The 17162-nt window shown below is 40.4% G+C and overlaps 2 protein-coding genes across 5 annotated transcripts in view; both read left to right on the forward strand.

Moving 5' to 3' along the window:
• The window catches only part of rabgap1 (RAB GTPase activating protein 1), a 72790-nt gene that overhangs the window by 24889 nt on the left and 30739 nt on the right, over nt 1-17162 (forward strand). For all 4 annotated transcript variants that reach the window (XM_089021073.1, XM_089021074.1, XM_089021075.1 and 1 more), the window contains one exon: nt 14654-14767. In XM_089021073.1, coding sequence (XP_088877199.1) covers nt 14654-14767 — 114 coding nt within the window. The remainder of the gene's footprint in view (nt 1-14653; nt 14768-17162) is intronic.
• LOC148884573 (putative G protein-coupled receptor 21) lies at nt 3258-7587 on the forward strand. Its single transcript, XM_089021162.1, has one exon. It carries the CDS (start codon nt 4974-4976, stop codon nt 6210-6212), a length of 1239 nt encoding a protein of 412 aa, XP_088877288.1. The 5' UTR covers nt 3258-4973; the 3' UTR covers nt 6213-7587.

Here is a 17162-nt window from a genome sequence, read left to right on the forward strand (position 1 = left end):
GGCTTTCAGAATAAAATCGATTCATTCTACAGTACCGACGCTCCCCTACTTACGAACAGTAGAATAACGAACAACGGTACATACGAACATTTTTGTGGGTATGTCGAAAAATGTTTGGAGAGAGATGCTAAACTGTAAATTACATTTTGTATTGTGATGTTAAACTTCATTTTATTTATCTTATTACATACATGTACATAATGTCTGTGTCTTTTCTCTCTCTCTAACATATATAGTATTCTCTTCAGTTGTACATGTACATATCTTTATAGAGCATATATTTTATTAAATGTTTATTTTTCAGTACAAACAATACAGGTTACGTGTACAAACCTTAAACATACTTGTATAAGCCTTAAACATACATTCCATGCAAAATAAAGCATTGAAGCAACTTACGAACAAATTCACCTTACGAACGACTGCTCAGAACGTATCTCGTTTGTAAGTTTCTTTTTTTTCTCTTTTTTCCATGTTAGCGCTTTGTTGCAGCTTCAGCTATTGTTAAAGTGCGATATAAACCAATATGTATGTATTGCATTATATTTTCGCCCCCATTTCGAGTTCAGATAACTCCAGACCTATCTAATTTAGGAATTAACTCTTTTTCTGATGAAAGAAGATAGACTTGGGTTTCATATGCTGCATTGAATATTTATGTAGTCCTAAAACTCAATATTCTGTGGGTCCAGGAATTTGAGTGAAAATGACAAAAACCCTGGCACTGGAGTGGGCACATTTTTGCACATGTCTGGCAGTGACTTAGTTAAAATTGCATGAGCCATATTGTGTCACTGCATTCCTGTTTTTATCGTTATGCTACAGTCGACCTGAAATTCCAAAATTCACCCTCCCCCCCTCCACCAACTCCCTGCAAAAAACAGCCACGAATAAACACCACCCAACTGTATGTATTATTTTTATTTTATTTTTTAAACGTATTGTTGTTGGCGTGCGTAATCAGATTTTGCTGTATTTTTCCCTATCACATTGTGTGGCTATATTGACGCCCTGCCAAGGTGAAGCTGATGAATGGACTGAATGTTCAGTGATTTAACGGTCAGCGTTGTGTTTTCAGAATATTCAATTCTTTCCATCTGAACTTGATGAACTTGTACCTAAATGATTTTATTCTGTCAACAATGTGCAAGTGAGGAATTATCAGTCGTGCTCTTGTTTCTGGTGTTAATTTGGACTATGTGAGGCTGTGTAAATGTAATAGTTTGTATTACACATTCAGGAACTGCTTAATTCTCTTACGCTGATTCTGTTGTTGTGCGTTTTTTGTTTTATTTATGCGTTTGGGAAATGAGCATCATCACAGTGGTTTTATCTGGAAAACAAGTGTGAACATAGTAGTTGAGATGCCTGGTTAAGATATAGCACAGCATGGAAAAAGAGAGCATACCAATGTAATTTAGGTTTCAGTTCAGGGAATGTTAATCATTTCTCTATTGTATCACATGACTTTTTTTCCATGGTGCATATTATCGAAAAATCTCACGACGGCACAACAAAATATCAAAAGTTTGAGAAAAACAAGCAATATGGGATAGTGTTTGGGCTAATTTACTCATTCACTGCCAAACGATGTGCAAAAATCCACTCCCAGTGCCAGGGTTTTTGTCATTTTCATTCAAATTGCAGGTCCCCCAGAATGTTGAGTTTTAAAACTACATATACACTCAATGCCGTGTAAGAAACTCGAGACTCTCTTCTTTCATCAGAAAAAGAGTTAATTCCCAAATTATATTGAAAAGGGGGTGGCTGTACAAAATACAATATATTACATATATATTGATTTATGTAGCGCTTTCACAACAGCTGAAGCTGTAACAAAGCACTAACGTGGACAAAAGGCTACTGCTGCCCCCTCGTGGAAGGAAAAAACATTGCCAGAGGTCTGACCAGCGTTCTATCCACACCCCCCGCAAGAAAAATGAAAACCAGAAGAAATTCAGGAATGGCGCTCCATGTCATGGTTTTCAGTTCCCGAATGAATTCAGGAATAGCAGTGAACAAGGATAATTTTCCAGGGTGTACCAAATGAGCTCATGGTACATTACTTATGCTGCCTGACAGTGGTTAGAAAACGGTGGACTGAGCGATTTTGCCATTGCGGCATCATTGTCGCATTTTGAGGATCGAATTTGATGAGAAATGACCCAAAAAAAATAGCCCTGCAGAAGATCGCTTACCGAGTTGCTCTGTCTGAGCTTGAGACAAAAGCAGCATTGTACACCGCAGTCTCCACTGTGCTGCAGCGGTGTGTTGCCTTGTGCCCGTAGTCTTCTGACTGTGGCCGGTGGGTACATGGTGAAAAATAAAATACAAGAAAAAGCCTTCATCTTTTGTAACCGTTGTTTTATTAGCATCATGTTCTGATCATTCAATGTAAAATGTTGTTTACTTGCTCAATTTTTTTGTAGTCCTATTTCAGTTCTCAATTTGATTGCTTTTCAACATTGATCAAGTTTAGAAAAAAAATCAAAACTGTCCAAAATCGTTTTTGGTCTGTATGCAGTCATGGAAAAATTAGACCGTTCTCTTGTTTGTTCAGTTGGATTTAATGCTGCCCAAAACATTGCTTTTACGCATTCCATGTGCTAACAGAGACGAGGAAATTGAAGTAAACAAGGCCGGTCTGAAATCTTTCAATGATGAAGTAATTGCTGAATTGCTTTTCTGGTTTCAGTCAAAATTCTAATGATGATTTCAAGCTGGAGAAAATCAATGAAAAGGTTTCTTCGGCCGTCATCTAAAGACTTCTGTTTTTAGCGCTCTGAAGTCTTATTTCAAACCGATAAACACTTTAAGGCAAAAATTAGTGCATCCAAAATATAGGCTGCCAAATGAACAGCAAAGTAATGTAGTTTATTCGATACATTGTAAAAATGAAGATTGTAAAGAGCAATACATTGGGGGGACTAAACAAATTCTCAAAAGAATACAGTAAAGTCTCGTTATATCGATATTCAAGGGAGTCCGAAAAAATATCGATATAACCGGGACTATCGATATATCTGACCCTGTTAGCATGTAATTTTCTCCGCGCGTGCATAGAAATAATATCGATATAACCGGACTATCGATATATCCGATATCGATATAACGAGACTTTACTGTACTTTATTAACATCGCAGCGATAATGCTAGCAACCACTCATTTGACGACAATGAGGTTAAAATCTTTGCGAAAGAAAATAGATGGTTGGAAAGGGGAGTAAAAGAAACTATTTTTATTTTAACAGCAAAACCCTTCAGTTAATCGCTATGGTGGGGTGATGTTTAATTAAGATTGTGCTTACAACAGACTTATTATAGATGGTTACCATGTAGGCTTAGTCAGGCTGATCAGGTGATACCAGAGAGAATGGGGCAATCAGGGTCAGTCAGAGACCATATCAGTCAGGACAAAAGAAGTAATCAGTGTAGCCTCAGGGATTAGTCCTCTGCTCCCCCAAAAGCAGAGGTCTGGCACTGCCACCTTTGGACAGTAGGGATATATATAGGCTCAGAGCTACCAGCAAAAATTGTAGTTCGCTGACAAAGCCTCTTGGATTAGAAGCGAAACATCTGACACCTACCAAGAAGTACAGATGACGGCTGAAGAAACCTGTTCACCGATGGACCACTCCTGTACGACTGAGAGCTTACACAGACGTAAAGCTGGAGAAAACTCCAAATGCAATTACAAATGAAGCATCTATAAAATAATGTGCATCGAATTTCCTCTTTGCATAGCAGCACAAAGCACCATTTATTTATAATAACCATGTTTTAAATTTTACTCGTGACAAGTCAAATCAGACTACTTAAAATGAGTGATTTGCGCGATAAGGATGCAGTCCCGCGGACGATGTCACACACAAGTGCGTTCACGGCAAACTCTAACACCGTTTTAATTGTGGCAATGATAATCCCACTACGCGCATGACAGCACATTGGCAAATGAAAAAACGGTCGGGTGGAGGAGGTGCGGGATGGACACAGTTGCATGCCTCTGCCCCCGATGATTGGTTTGAGCCACACGGTAGGGAGGGACTTGTACCGCTCTTTTTTTCAGTCGAGAGAGCGCGAGCTCCAGTGGGCGGGAGACTGGGACTAAAGAAAGAGAAAGAGACTGTTAGCAAAGGAGGATAAATCATCATCAAGAAGAGGGGGAGGCTGGCGGAGGCTTCCTCCAGCATCGGTATGCCAGCCTACCTCATTTCCACTTCAGACATTGCCACCGCACCTCCTCGTGGAAAGAACAGCTGAGTTGTGGATGTGTGATTGCGTCTGCATCTTCAGGCATTTTCAACATCTCTCACCTCAAACACGGCTTTCCTTCCAGCCGGTTGGTTGCGATACGATGGCAAAGGACTAGACGGAAACTTGGGGCTGGCGGGAGGGGATGGGGGATAAAGAGTCAGCGCACACAGAAGTGTCTTGGAAATAAGAAGAAAGACGAGAGAAAAAGGAGAACCGGGAAGAGCTGGACTAAGTTTTGCTTTGTTTTTTCAGCATGTTTCACCGTTTTCTTTTTCCTCTGGAATCTGCGTTTGTGTTTCTGTGGACGACAAAAATATAAGAGGGACTCCTGGTTTTGATCCTTCTGCAGGGGATGTTGCAGCCAGCTCTTCGTTTTTGGGGTACCAGAGACTTGACGAGGACAAACCCGACTGGATTTATATCTTCTACCTAGACACACTTTTTGTGCAAACTAGTTGATACATTTGGTGTTATTTTGCCTGCTGTTATTGTTTTTTCAAATTCAAAACAGCGTGCAATCAGCTGGCACCCCCCTTCCATCCCGCTCAGTATTTGAAATGAAGCGGTTGATTAACTACGGAATTGAAGCTTGGGGGTATTGGTTTAGAATGAAACGGCACAGTTAGTGTCAAAAAAGCTGCAAAAATATATATCTAGCCCAAGGGTTCACCTTACCCCCAAAGGGCCTCCCACCCGAGAGAGACGTCTTCCTGCCCACGATGATGAATTCCACCCTGGATCCATTGAACCTGAGCTCTGCAGACCTACCGAACTTCTCTGCTCCCTTTTGCCTACTTGAAATCAGCTATTCCAAAATCTTCACCACCTGCTTGCTGGAAGTCTCCATTATCCTTCTCCTCACCGTTTTGATCATTTCCGGAAACCTGGTGGTGATTTTTGTTTTTCACTGCGCCCCTTTGCTGAGCCAGCATACCACCAGCGCTTTCATCCAGACGATGGCGTATGCCGATTTGCTCGTCGGTGTCAGTTGCCTCTTCCCTTCATTGTCCTTACTGCATCACCTCCAAGGTCTTGATCCCAAACTCACCTGCCAGGTGTTTGGGTACCTGGTGTCCGTTTTGAAATCCGTCTCCATGGCGTCGTTAGCATGCGTTAGCGTGGACCGCTACATCGCCATCACGCAACCGCTGACCTACGCGGCCCTGGTGACACCGTGTCGGGTCCGGTGTTGCATCGTTCTGATTTGGGTGTACTCTGCATTGGTGTTTCTGCCGTCATTCCTTGGTTGGGGAAAGCCCGGTTACCATGGCGATGTGGTGGAGTGGTGCGCTCTCGAGTGGAAAACTCAGCCAGCCTTCACAACTTTCATCGTCGTGCTTCTCTACGCACCTGCTGCGCTCACCGTCTGCTTCACCTACGCCAATATCTTCAAGATCTGCCAGCAGCACACACGGGAGATCAGCGAACGTCAGGCGCGCTACCGACCTCAACCGCACCAAGATCCAGGTTTGACATCGGGAACTTTGGCTAAAGACAATGACGAGCTGGACCAAAGTCATTCTCCTGGTTTATTCAAACCTCAGAAACACCAGCATCAACACCCGCATTATCAACAACCATCTTCCACATACCCGGATAAACGGTATGCCATGGTACTGTTCCGCATCACCAGCGTTTTCTACATCCTCTGGTTGCCCTACATCATTTACTTTCTGTTGGAGAGCGGTGGACTCTACCATCATCCTGCGGTGTCTTTCCTTACCACTTGGCTGGCCATCAGTAACAGCTTCTGTAACTGCCTCATCTACAGCCTCTCCAACTCCGCCTTCAGGAAGGGCCTCAAGCGTCTCTGCTCGTACTGCTTACAGCGCAGTGGCGGCGGTTTCGGAGTCAGGAAACCCAAAAAGGCTTTTGTCGGTTCGATCGAACAGGGATGCACCGCGGCGGGGTACGGATCCGGCCAAGGAGAGATAGGAATCGGCACGTGCCATGTGTAACGGGGTTAGCTTTGTGCCAAATGTGGCGTTTCAATAGCTCACATGTCTCATCTGCATGATGAAATGTTGCCACGAAGAGATGAAAAGAGGCAATATTGTACCGTTGCTTTTTTGCATCACCTTTGGAGGTTACACAGACGTCCTCTCTGCTAAAGCCACAGCTGGCAGGCTGCTGGAAGGAGTCTGGAGTGAGCCGCCGTCGGATAAACTGAGCTAAATAGGCTTACAATGTGTCATTGGTGCACAAGAGTGGACAGTAGTAAAAGATGGATTGTTTAGTTTTGGTTTTAGAACTACTTCGGGGGTGCCCCCCCCCACCTCCTCTGCACTTAGAATAAGAGCGATGTGTAAAGTTAATGTACTTTCAAATCAACGAATGACACGTCTGGCTGCGCTTAAAAGCATAAACACAGCAGAAATAATGTTGAGGTAGACCATATGGCTTCGAGCAATTTTTTAGTGGTTTTAGACAAACCCTGGATGAAAATTCCCTGGGTTAAAATGAATGGCTTTGACAGTCTGCCAATCCCTGCAGTTTTTTCTTCTGTTATTGCATTTAATGCAGTTGTCACTCCCAATTTTCTCTGCTGTCTGTTCAATTCATTGCTTGGCTATTGTGTCAATCAAAACAAGAGAGTTGATGTTTTCACACCAACTGTACGCTGAAAACCGGTACATAGTATATTTTTCCGTCCTCTGGTACATCTTTTGCCATGCTAGCTTAAACTCAACATCCTGATTATTAAGAACTACCTTTCTCTACCTAGCGCCACGCTAGTTTGATTCAATGTTGTGATCACTGTAATGTACCTGTCCGTTTGCACAAAAACGTTGACCATTACAGGACAACACACACACAAACAAAACAAAGAGGCCATTCTCTCTGGCTACAAAGTTCCCCTGAAAGAAGAGTGACCCCCTGAGACCCTGCATGTCTCTTGTGTGCATGCGTGTATTGTATGCTCCCATCATCTCTTTCTTCATGTGTACTTTTCGGAAAGTGCTGGAACGTCACATTCAGCAAACTGAATAGATTCAGAGTACACACATTAGAAAATGATAACACAGCTTTAAAGGACAACCGACATCCTTTCCTAACTGACATCAGAAAAACGTTTTATAGCATCTAAAATACCCAAAACACGCAGTATGATATTTTTAGTCAAATGCAAAACATCAATAAAAATGACTTAAAGTGTCCAAAATCTGCAAAAAAATTAACCCGGAAGTGGCCAGTTTCAGAAGGTCCTGCCCCCTTGTTCGTGGCGTCACCCCAAGACGTCTTGCCTTGCTGGAGAATCAAAACAATGGCTTCAGATTCGGAGAAGATGCTTTCTTGTTACTCATCCAGTTATGAATATGATTCAAATAGTTCTGAAGAGGAAAGAATACATGTTTGCAATCGATTAAAGAATTTATTCCGTGCCATTTTGAGGCCATAGGGGGGGAAATGTAGCTAAAATATAGCTATATGCGGTGGAATCTTTGTAAAATACGCTCAGTCGAAGTCATTTGAAGCCATTTTACTAATTATGGACACAACTTGTCCGGAGACGTCGGTTGTCCTTTAAATAACAGTACATTATGTTGTATACCAAAGAGTTTGATGTTTGCTTATATATATATATATATATATATATATATATATATATATATATATTTTTTTTTTTTGTGCAGTTAGTAACTGGTCGGGAGTTTAAATATTTGAGGTGGCGCTGCACTTTTTGGGTGAAGACCCATAAAACTGTAAAGAGCAGTTTAAAATAATTGATCCTTGCATTGAAATACAAATTGAAGTGGGATTATTCTTCCGTTTCCACAGGGCTGCGTTTTGTAAACACGCGACTGTTAGACAGGGCGCTGTCAATTTTACGTGTGCGCAGAGGGGGGATGCAAAAAGCACCGAGCTCATCAAGCTCACAATTCAATGGTGTGTAACTGTTTACCATGCATTTCCAATCCGTTGCCAAGTGACCATTTGTCATTTTCAACTTTGTCAAACTGGTTGTCATTTTGTTGTGGTTCCTCGCACGCCTGGCGTCTGCGACCAATGGCTGAATAAGACTGTTAATTGAAGCGAGGGTGCTAATGCAATTTTTTTCCCCCCTTTGCTGGTCATTGCTCGAAGATATTTTGTGTTTTTTTTGTGAGTGTACAGTTTTGTAATTAGGATGACTCACATGTTGTCTTACAAAATGCTGTCATTTGTGAAGCAGTGCCAAATACAGTACGAAAATCGCTCATGTTGCTACCTTGTGTCGTCACCGCGTTATCCGTGTCTATAAATGGCATATTGAATGTGTCAATGTTATTGTGAAGATGGAAATAAGGCAGAAGCTAGCTGTAATTGTATTTATTATGAGTGCATCTTTCCTATGGCAGATTTTATGGAGGCGATTCTACTGTAACTTGTTTTTTCTTTTTTGCAATCTACTGAAGCGATCAGAATGTTTTTTTTTTTAAAAGAAATTTCAAGGTCGGGTGACGGGTGTTGCTGCTGCCGGCAAGTTTATGTGCACTACTTTATGGGTTGTTTCTTGGTCAAGAAGCAAGTGGATTCATTATTTTGTTGATAATTTCTTAATCTGTACATACAGTGTGGCTCATTGTAAATAAAAGCCATTTGAGAGATACTGTCATTAAATTATTTCACGCTAAGGCATCATTCAGGACTGAATAGCCTTGGCGACAAAACATTTTAAAAGAGGTTGTACAAACGTAATCAATTACTGCGTTTTAACACACATGGTGGGCCGGAGTCAGACAATTCCTTATCTGTCTTCCAATCTGTTTTGGGTTTTTCGTTGCGCTTATTTTGGGATCTAAATAGGACACAGCAGTACGGCGCTAATTGTACACTCATGACCCAGCTTTTGGGAGCAGCTGACTTTTTGCACTTGAAAACTCCAGTCCAGTCTGACCCGTTCTAAGTCGCCGTCTTATCCAGGATGGGTTTAGTCAAATGAATGTTGAGGTTAGAAGCAATCAAATGAGATCTCGTGACTAATACCAGAAGACTTTTATGATTATTTGTAGGCGGCGGACCTCAGTGTCTACCGTATTGTAACTTTGTCCTTGTTGTGCATCTATACTGAGAAAATAAATGTCATTTTATCTCTGTGTACTTTATTACCGTCTTTGTGTATTTTTCCAATCACAGCGGGTGATAAAACATTCCAAACACATGCCGTGCTCACTGTGACAAACTAACACATTTGGTTTAAGAAATAAAAGCTTCCAGTCATGCAGAACTAAATCATTTGCTGATTTGCAAACGTGTCAGTTTAAGATTGTCGACAAGAAAGTCCTAACGTGATGTAAATGGACTGTAACGCACCGGCACCGGAATGCGGAGCGCTGAGCGTGCATTTTGGTAATGAGGCAGCGCGTGTTTTAGCGGATGACTGAATGATGCGAGATTGATACCATAAGGGAGTGAGAGGAAGTTGATTTGGCGGTTTACGTCGTCTTGGATTAAAACCTTTGGAAAGCGGAGGGAGGGAAAAAAAACCACGAGGGGGAGACATTGTGAGGTTTCAATAATATCCGGCCCGTATGTTCGTTTGGCATTTCAACGGGGAGCGGAGAAAGAACAACAGAGTGACAAGTCAGCCATTGTGTTAAGTCCAGCAAAATCAGGGACATAAACAATAGAGAGCTAAATACTCAACCTTCCCACGGAAGTGCAACAGGGATCCGCTATTCTCACAATTGCAGTAGTCATGCAGCACAAGGACTCTCACACATTGTGGGGTCTCTCATAGTTGGCTCAACTTCAGGTTTTGGTCTTATTACATTTAATGTCTATACATGAAATGCTATTTTTTTAACTCATTCACTGTTGGACGATGTGCAAAAATGTGTCCACTCCATTGCCAGGGTTTTTGTCATTTTCACTCAAATTGCAGGACGCACAGAATATTGAGTTTTAGGACTACATAAACATTCAATTAGGCGTTTGCTTAGACTTTCTTCTTTCGGCGTAAAAAAAAAAATAGTTAATTCCTAAGTGATATGGGTCTGGGGTTATCTAAGCTTGAAATGGGGGTGGCTGTAAAAAATACAATCCAATACATACATATTGATTTATATCACGCTTTAACAAGCTGCTGCTGTAACAAAGCGCTAACATGGACAAAAGGCAAATGCCGCCCCCTCGTGGAAGGGAAAAACATTGCCAGAGGTCTGACCAGCGCTATATCGTCACCCCCGGAAGAAAAACCAAAACCTGAATGAATTTGGGAATGGCGCTTCACGTCACACTTTTCAGGAATGGTAGCGGTTGAGTTTAAACAGTGCAAAGCCCCTGAAATGGAAAATATAATTCGATCAGAATTCAAGTAACAGGTGTTAAAAAAAAACATCAAAAATAAATACATAAATTAACAAATGAGAGAGAGAGACAGAGACACAGAGAGAGAGTCCTAGCTAGATAGATAGCTAGACAGCTAGATAGCTAGATAAATAGACTTCGCTTGTCGTTTCCTCAAACGTGTTTCTTTCTGATACCAATATATCAAGTTCTAATTTTTGATTGACCTCCCACGCTTTTATGAAAGAGAAAAAGACATCTGTTGTTTTTAACTATTGCTATTGCCAAAAGTCAGAACTTAAAGATGCTTCTGAAATATCAACATTCATACATATTGGATTTATGTAGCGCTTTAACAACAGCTGAAGCTGGAACAAAGCGCTAACATGGACAAAAGGCAAATTCTGCCCCCTGTGGAAGGGAAACAGATTGCCAGAGGTCTGGCCAGCGCTATATCGGCACCCCCGTAAGAAAAACCAAAACCTGAACACATTTGGGAATGATGCTCCACTTGGGACTTTTCAATTCCTGAATAAATTCGGCAATGGCGGCAAATGAGTTAAAAAAAAATCTATGTGGCTGTGCGAAAAAACAAAGCTAAAATCCAGATCATTTCTTCATCATTGCGTAATTATTTTCAATGTTCATGTGTTCTGAGGAATTCAGCTTTGGGAACAATTGAGCCTGTGTTTGTTGTTATTACATTCTCATGAAATCCAGTTATTCATTTATTTATCTTTGTTTCGTTTTTCATCATCGTCCAACAAACGGCATTGGCTATATTAATTAGATCAGCTTACTCACGCTCTATGACCGCTCGGGGGGGAAAAAATGGAATCAACATAGTTCCTCTGAATCGTTCTGCAGTTGACATTAGTGACTGACACCAATGATGACCAACATGGATATTCACTGTATAATTCTTTTATTTTAAATTACACTCATTTTTACTAAGTGATTCCATTTTGTTACAAAACCCATCAAATATAATAAGCCGAACCAAATCAGCATTCAATTTTAAAGGATAACCGACATCACTTTTTTGTTTCCTAACTGACATCAGAAAAACGTTTTATAGCATCTAAAATACCCAAAACAAGTAGTATGATATTTTTAGTCAAATGCAAAACACCAATAAAAATGACTTAGTGTCCAAAAACTACTTCAAATTGAACCAGGAAGTGGCCAGTTTCAGAAGGTCCCGCCCCCTTGTTCGTGGTGTCACGCCAAGACGTCTTGCCTTGCTGTAGAATCAAAACAATGGCTTCAGATTTGGAAAATATGCTTTCTTGTTACTCATCCAGTTATGAATATGATTCATATAGTTTTGAAGAGGAAATGTTTGCAATTGATTAAAGAATTTATTCCGGTCATTTTGATGCATCTGGAGAGACATGTAGTGACAAACTCTTTAGTACTCACAGTACCCAAAAAAGACAGAAGAGGGCGACAAAGCCCTGTGAAAATGGTCTTCCGGGACGTTTTGTAAGCAAACACAGAATACACTGTAGAAGTCTTGGCGAAAACACAACGATTCAGCATGTGTTTTCCTTCTAATTTCGCCATCAAACATATCAATTCCAATCCAATCAACACGGATCAACACAAAGTTTTCAGACCAAACAAAGTATCGCAAAATGCATTGAGGTGATGCAAGGTATGTCCTTTCTCAGTCAGGGGCGTTCCTTCAGTGACGTAGGGTGAGGACTTGTCACCAACTCAAAAACAAGACTTCCGGAATATTCAGCGCGAGTCTTAAAACGTAAAATATAGCTATATGCCATGGAATCTATGTAAAATACGCTCAGTAGAAGTCATTTGAAGCCATTTTACAAATTATGGACACAACTTGTCTGGAGACGTCGGTTGTCCTTTGAATCTGCATTAATTGGCTTGACGTTTCGGCTGTAATTGAACGCATCACCCAAAACACACACGCACTCACCAAAAACTGTTTTCATGCAATAATTCCATTTCCAAATATTTCACCACTATTTGTCACACATCCATCCACCGCTATGAGACATTGGTTGTGTTTTCACTACCCTCTCACGCTAACTTCATACCAAGGCTCCCTTCAAGTGCACCCAGAAAGACAGACGGGAAGCTAATTGTCCGTTATGTCAGAGGTTTTTGTCTAAGCTCTCAGCACTTGAGATAAGAACTGCTAAGTGGCGCTCGGATAAACACGGAAGCTTATCTTTCACTCGGATGCCGCCGATCTGTTTTATGGACAACACGCACTGCCGGAATCCTTCTTGTAAAAACGTATCATTAACAAAGCTGAGCCAGCGAGTGAGCCAGTAGACAGATATCAAATAGCCTTGGGCTTAAACTACAGTGATTGCACAATCTGATTTTAACGTTGTAACGGAGATATAAAGAGGCCGGGAATCACAGAATGTGAAGAACTTAACACAGTACACACAGTACGCTCAACATACTGTGTGTGTGATTGACTTGGTACACAGTATTCCACACACTGTAAACAACAAAACAGGATAAGATGTAAGGGTGAAAGAAAGAAAGAAAGAAAGAAAGAAAGAAAGAAAGAAAGAAAGAAAGAAAGAAAGAAAGAAAGAAAGAAAGAAACAAAGACACAAATAAATAAACAAATACAAAAATTAATAAAATAAAAATAAACTAAAATAAAAATTAACTAAGTATGAGAAAAATACACATTAAAATACACATTAAATTATATTTCAAATTAAAATTAAAATTATACAAAAATGAATGACAATAAAAAGTAAAAATAAAAATGAAAACAAATCTTTTCCTTTCGGCTTTTCCCTTCAGGGTTCGCCACAGCGAATCAGTGTCCTCCATCTAACCCGGTTTTGTGCATCCTCTTCTCTTACACCAGCTTCATGTCCTCTTTGACAAAATCCATAAATCTCCTCCTTGAAAATGAAATTACATGAATGAATAAAAATAAACAAATACAATATAAAATAAAATGTTGAAAAAAAATAATGAGGACAATCAGCATTAGCAGTGTTTTTATTAAGTCCATAGACTTGCTTGTTCTGTCTTCTTGTGCCGGTCCCAAGCTCGGATAAATACAGAGGGTTGTGTCAGAAAAGGCATCCGACGCAAAAAAATTGTCCAAAACAAACATGCTAATCAAACCTCTAATGATGGAGGACACTGATTCGCTGTGGCGACCCGTGAAGGGAAAAGCCGAAAGGAAAAGAAGAAGAAGTTGGAAGTTGTTTAACACATTTTGGCAGCAAAGCATGAATGCCGGTCCATGTTCGCCATTAGCTCACTTTGGTTGTACAAATTCTTACTTCCTGTGTTGCTTTTTATACCCACTTTATTTTCATTTGGCAGTTCTTCCTCTCTGGGATGTCGGTGTAGTGCTGTGACAAGGTGCTGATGACTCCGATGCATATCAGAGGCTCGGATCTCGTGTGACATATGCTCCACTTGCAGTTGTTGTTGGTTGCAGTATAACAATAAAATTGTTGTTTTTATTTTTTTTTTACATTTTGAATGTCAAAAGTTTGCTAATATCCACAAAGGCCAGCGGGCTATCTAGCGGGCTAACTGGCTGACTATCTAGCTGGCTATCTAGCGAGCTATCTGGTGCACTATCTGGATGGCTATTTGGCTGGCCATCTGGCTGGCTATCTATTGGCTATCTAGCTGTTAGCTTTTCTAGCTGGATATCTAGTGGGCTATCTGGGTGGCTATCTAGCGAGCTGTCTGGCTCGCTATCTAGCTAGCTATCTAGCTATCTAGCTATTGGCTTTTCTGGCTGGCTATCTATTGGCTAGCTAGCTAGCTTTCTATCTATTTGAGTTATGCTGGGTTGAGTGAATGCTGGCGTGTGTGGCTGCCATTGCTCACCCACAGAAAAAAAAACTTATCCTGTGACTGTAAAGTGACCTTAAGAATTTTGAAAGGCGCTTAGAAATGAAATGTATTATTATTATTATTGTTATTTTTATTATTATTATTATCCGCCATATTGCTAGATAGTATTTTCTGTTTCCAAGAAACATGACATTATTTTCTCCATGGATGATTTATTTCAATGTCTTGTGGTGAGTCTTTTTCATGTTATTTATAAATATAACAGCAACTCCCCATCCCCCAACCCCTTTCTTTATCTCACTGCTAGGAATCCCCGCAGGACAGTGCCATCACTCGGGACATTAACAGGACGTTCCCAGCTCATGACTACTTCAAAGACACTGGAGGAGATGGCCAAGACTCCCTGTATAAGATCTGCAAGGTATTTACTATTTACATGCTCACCCACACTCCCAAGGGGTTTTGCGCTCCGTATAGGAAGGGTGTGAAACTCATTTTTTGCCGCGGGCCACATTGTAGTTATGGTTTCCTCTCGGGGGCCGAATTTGGGGAAGCCATTAGAATCAGAAAACCCTTATTCGTCCCACAATGGGGACATTTGCAATGTTTCATACCCTCCACATATTACATATAGAGTGCACAACAGATTAACTCATTCCCTGCCATTCATGAATTTTTTTGGGGGAATAGAAAATATGACGTCGAGCGCCATTCCTGAAATTGTTCGGGTTTTGTTTTTCTTGCTTGGGCGCAGATAAAGCGCTGGCCATGGCCTTTGGCAATGTTTTTTTTTTCCATAAGGGGCCGCATTTCACTTTTTTCCATGTTACTACTACGACTACGACTACTACTCCTACTACTACTACAACTACTACTACTAATAATAATAATAATAATAATAATAATAATAATAATAATACATTTCATTTCTAAGCGCCTTTCAAAACTCTCAAGGACACTTTACAGTCGCAGGATTTTTTTTTTGTGTGCGGGTGAGCAGTGGCAGCCATTCGCGCCAGCTTTCACTCTACCCGGAAGTAACACAGCAGCAAAGTTATGAAAGGAAGAGAAATGAAAAGAAAGAAGTAGAAAAACAAAACACAGATAGAAAGCTAGCTAGCTAACGTTGCTGCTGTGAAATGTAAATTTATCCACTGCGAGACTAATAAAGGCAAATCCAATCCAAAAATCCAATCCAATAGATAGCTAATAATAACAGTAATAATAACAATAATACATTTCATTTCTAAGCGCCTTTTAAAACTTTCAAGGTCACTTTACAGTTACAGGATAAGTTAGATATTAGCGGTTTGTTACAGCTTCAGCTGTTGTTAAAGCGCGATATAAAAAAATATGTATTGTATTTTGTACAGTCGCCCCAATTTCAAGCTCAGATAACTCCAGACCCATATAAATTAACTCTTTTTTTCTGATGAATGAAGAGAGTCTAAGGGTTCTAATGCTGTATTGAATGTTTATGTAGTCCTCAAACTCAATATTCCGTGGGTCCTGGAATTCAAGTAACAATGACAAAAACCCTGGCACAGGAGTGGACACACTTTTGCACATGTCTGGCAGTGAATGAGTTAATGAATAACTTGTTTACAAATTTGAAGTCAAACATAATGACTGTTATTGTGAAATTTTGGTTCGGACTGTGGCAAGCATGATGGAATTTCACAAGTTTGATTAACTTTCACGGGCCGAATAAAACTGTTTGGTGGGCCAGGTTTGGTCCCCGGGCCTTGACTTTGACACCCGTGCTCTAAGGCAACCTATCTTAAACTTGTCAATCAGGATGCAATGTCATCTCTTGCTAGCCTAACTAATGAAGTCACACTTTTTTTTTTTTACTTGCGCCATTCATGTCAAAGGACCGTCAGAAATAGTGCAATGCTTTTTCCAGGCTGTCAAAAAAACATTTAAAATAAATACAATGAAATCCTTTTTGGAGTCGTCCTCCCCTGACAAATGAAGTATGCAAAAGGCAGCTGTTAGCCCAAAATTTCCAGCTGTTCCTAAATGATGCTGGAGGCCTCTTGGCAGGCTCCCTGACCAACTTTGCTCTTATCTTAAATCAATTATGTGAAGAAGAGTCATTTTTAAATAAGCTTTATTTCAATACGAACGATGAGATAAACCACCACTTTTTAAAAGTTCTTTTGTGTGAAGCCTTTAATTTCATCAGTCTGGGTCAACATCAGCCACTGTAAATAATAAATTTGAGGATTTTGTCCCTGCTGCTTTCGGTATGAATGAGCCTGCGAAATGCAATATTACGTTATCTCTTCGGAGGGTTTATTACGTTGTTATTTGTGGCTTCCTAAAGAGAGTGTGGAAAAGTTGCACTGATGTCCCAGATTTTGTTTCGTTTATGTTGCCATCAAGCATGCGATCATCCCCAAATGTCTTTGTGATCGAACAATTAATAATGATTAACCTGTTGGGTTAATCTCCGGATCTGCAGTTTTACTTTCTTTCACTCCTTCACTGACATACGATGTGCAAAAATGTGTCCACTCAAGTGCCAGGGTTTTTGTCATTTTCACTCAAACTGCAGGATCCACAGAATATTGAGTTTTCGGAGTAAATGCGGCGTTAGAAATCTTAGATTCTCTTCTTTCATCAGGAAAAAAACTGTTAACTCTTAAAGGACAACCGACGCCTCCGAAGAAGTTGTGTCCATAATTTGTAAAATCCTTTCAAATTACTTCTACTGAGCGTATTTTACATTACATTACATTACATTACATTACACTACACGATTCTACAGCATATAGCTATATTGTACGTTTTAAGACTTGCGCTGAATATTC

This window comes from Hippocampus bargibanti, linkage group LG18 (genome assembly GCF_051943395.1).
Source record: "Hippocampus bargibanti isolate YZ-2025 linkage group LG18, ASM5194339v1, whole genome shotgun sequence".
Lineage (NCBI taxonomy): Eukaryota > Metazoa > Chordata > Actinopteri > Syngnathiformes > Syngnathidae > Hippocampus > Hippocampus bargibanti.

Bases quoted from the DNA above. Each gene is read 5' to 3' on its own strand.
- LOC148884573 (XM_089021162.1), top strand. From the start codon at position 4,974: ATGATGAATTCCACCCTGGATCCATTGAACCTGAGCTCTGCAGACCTA.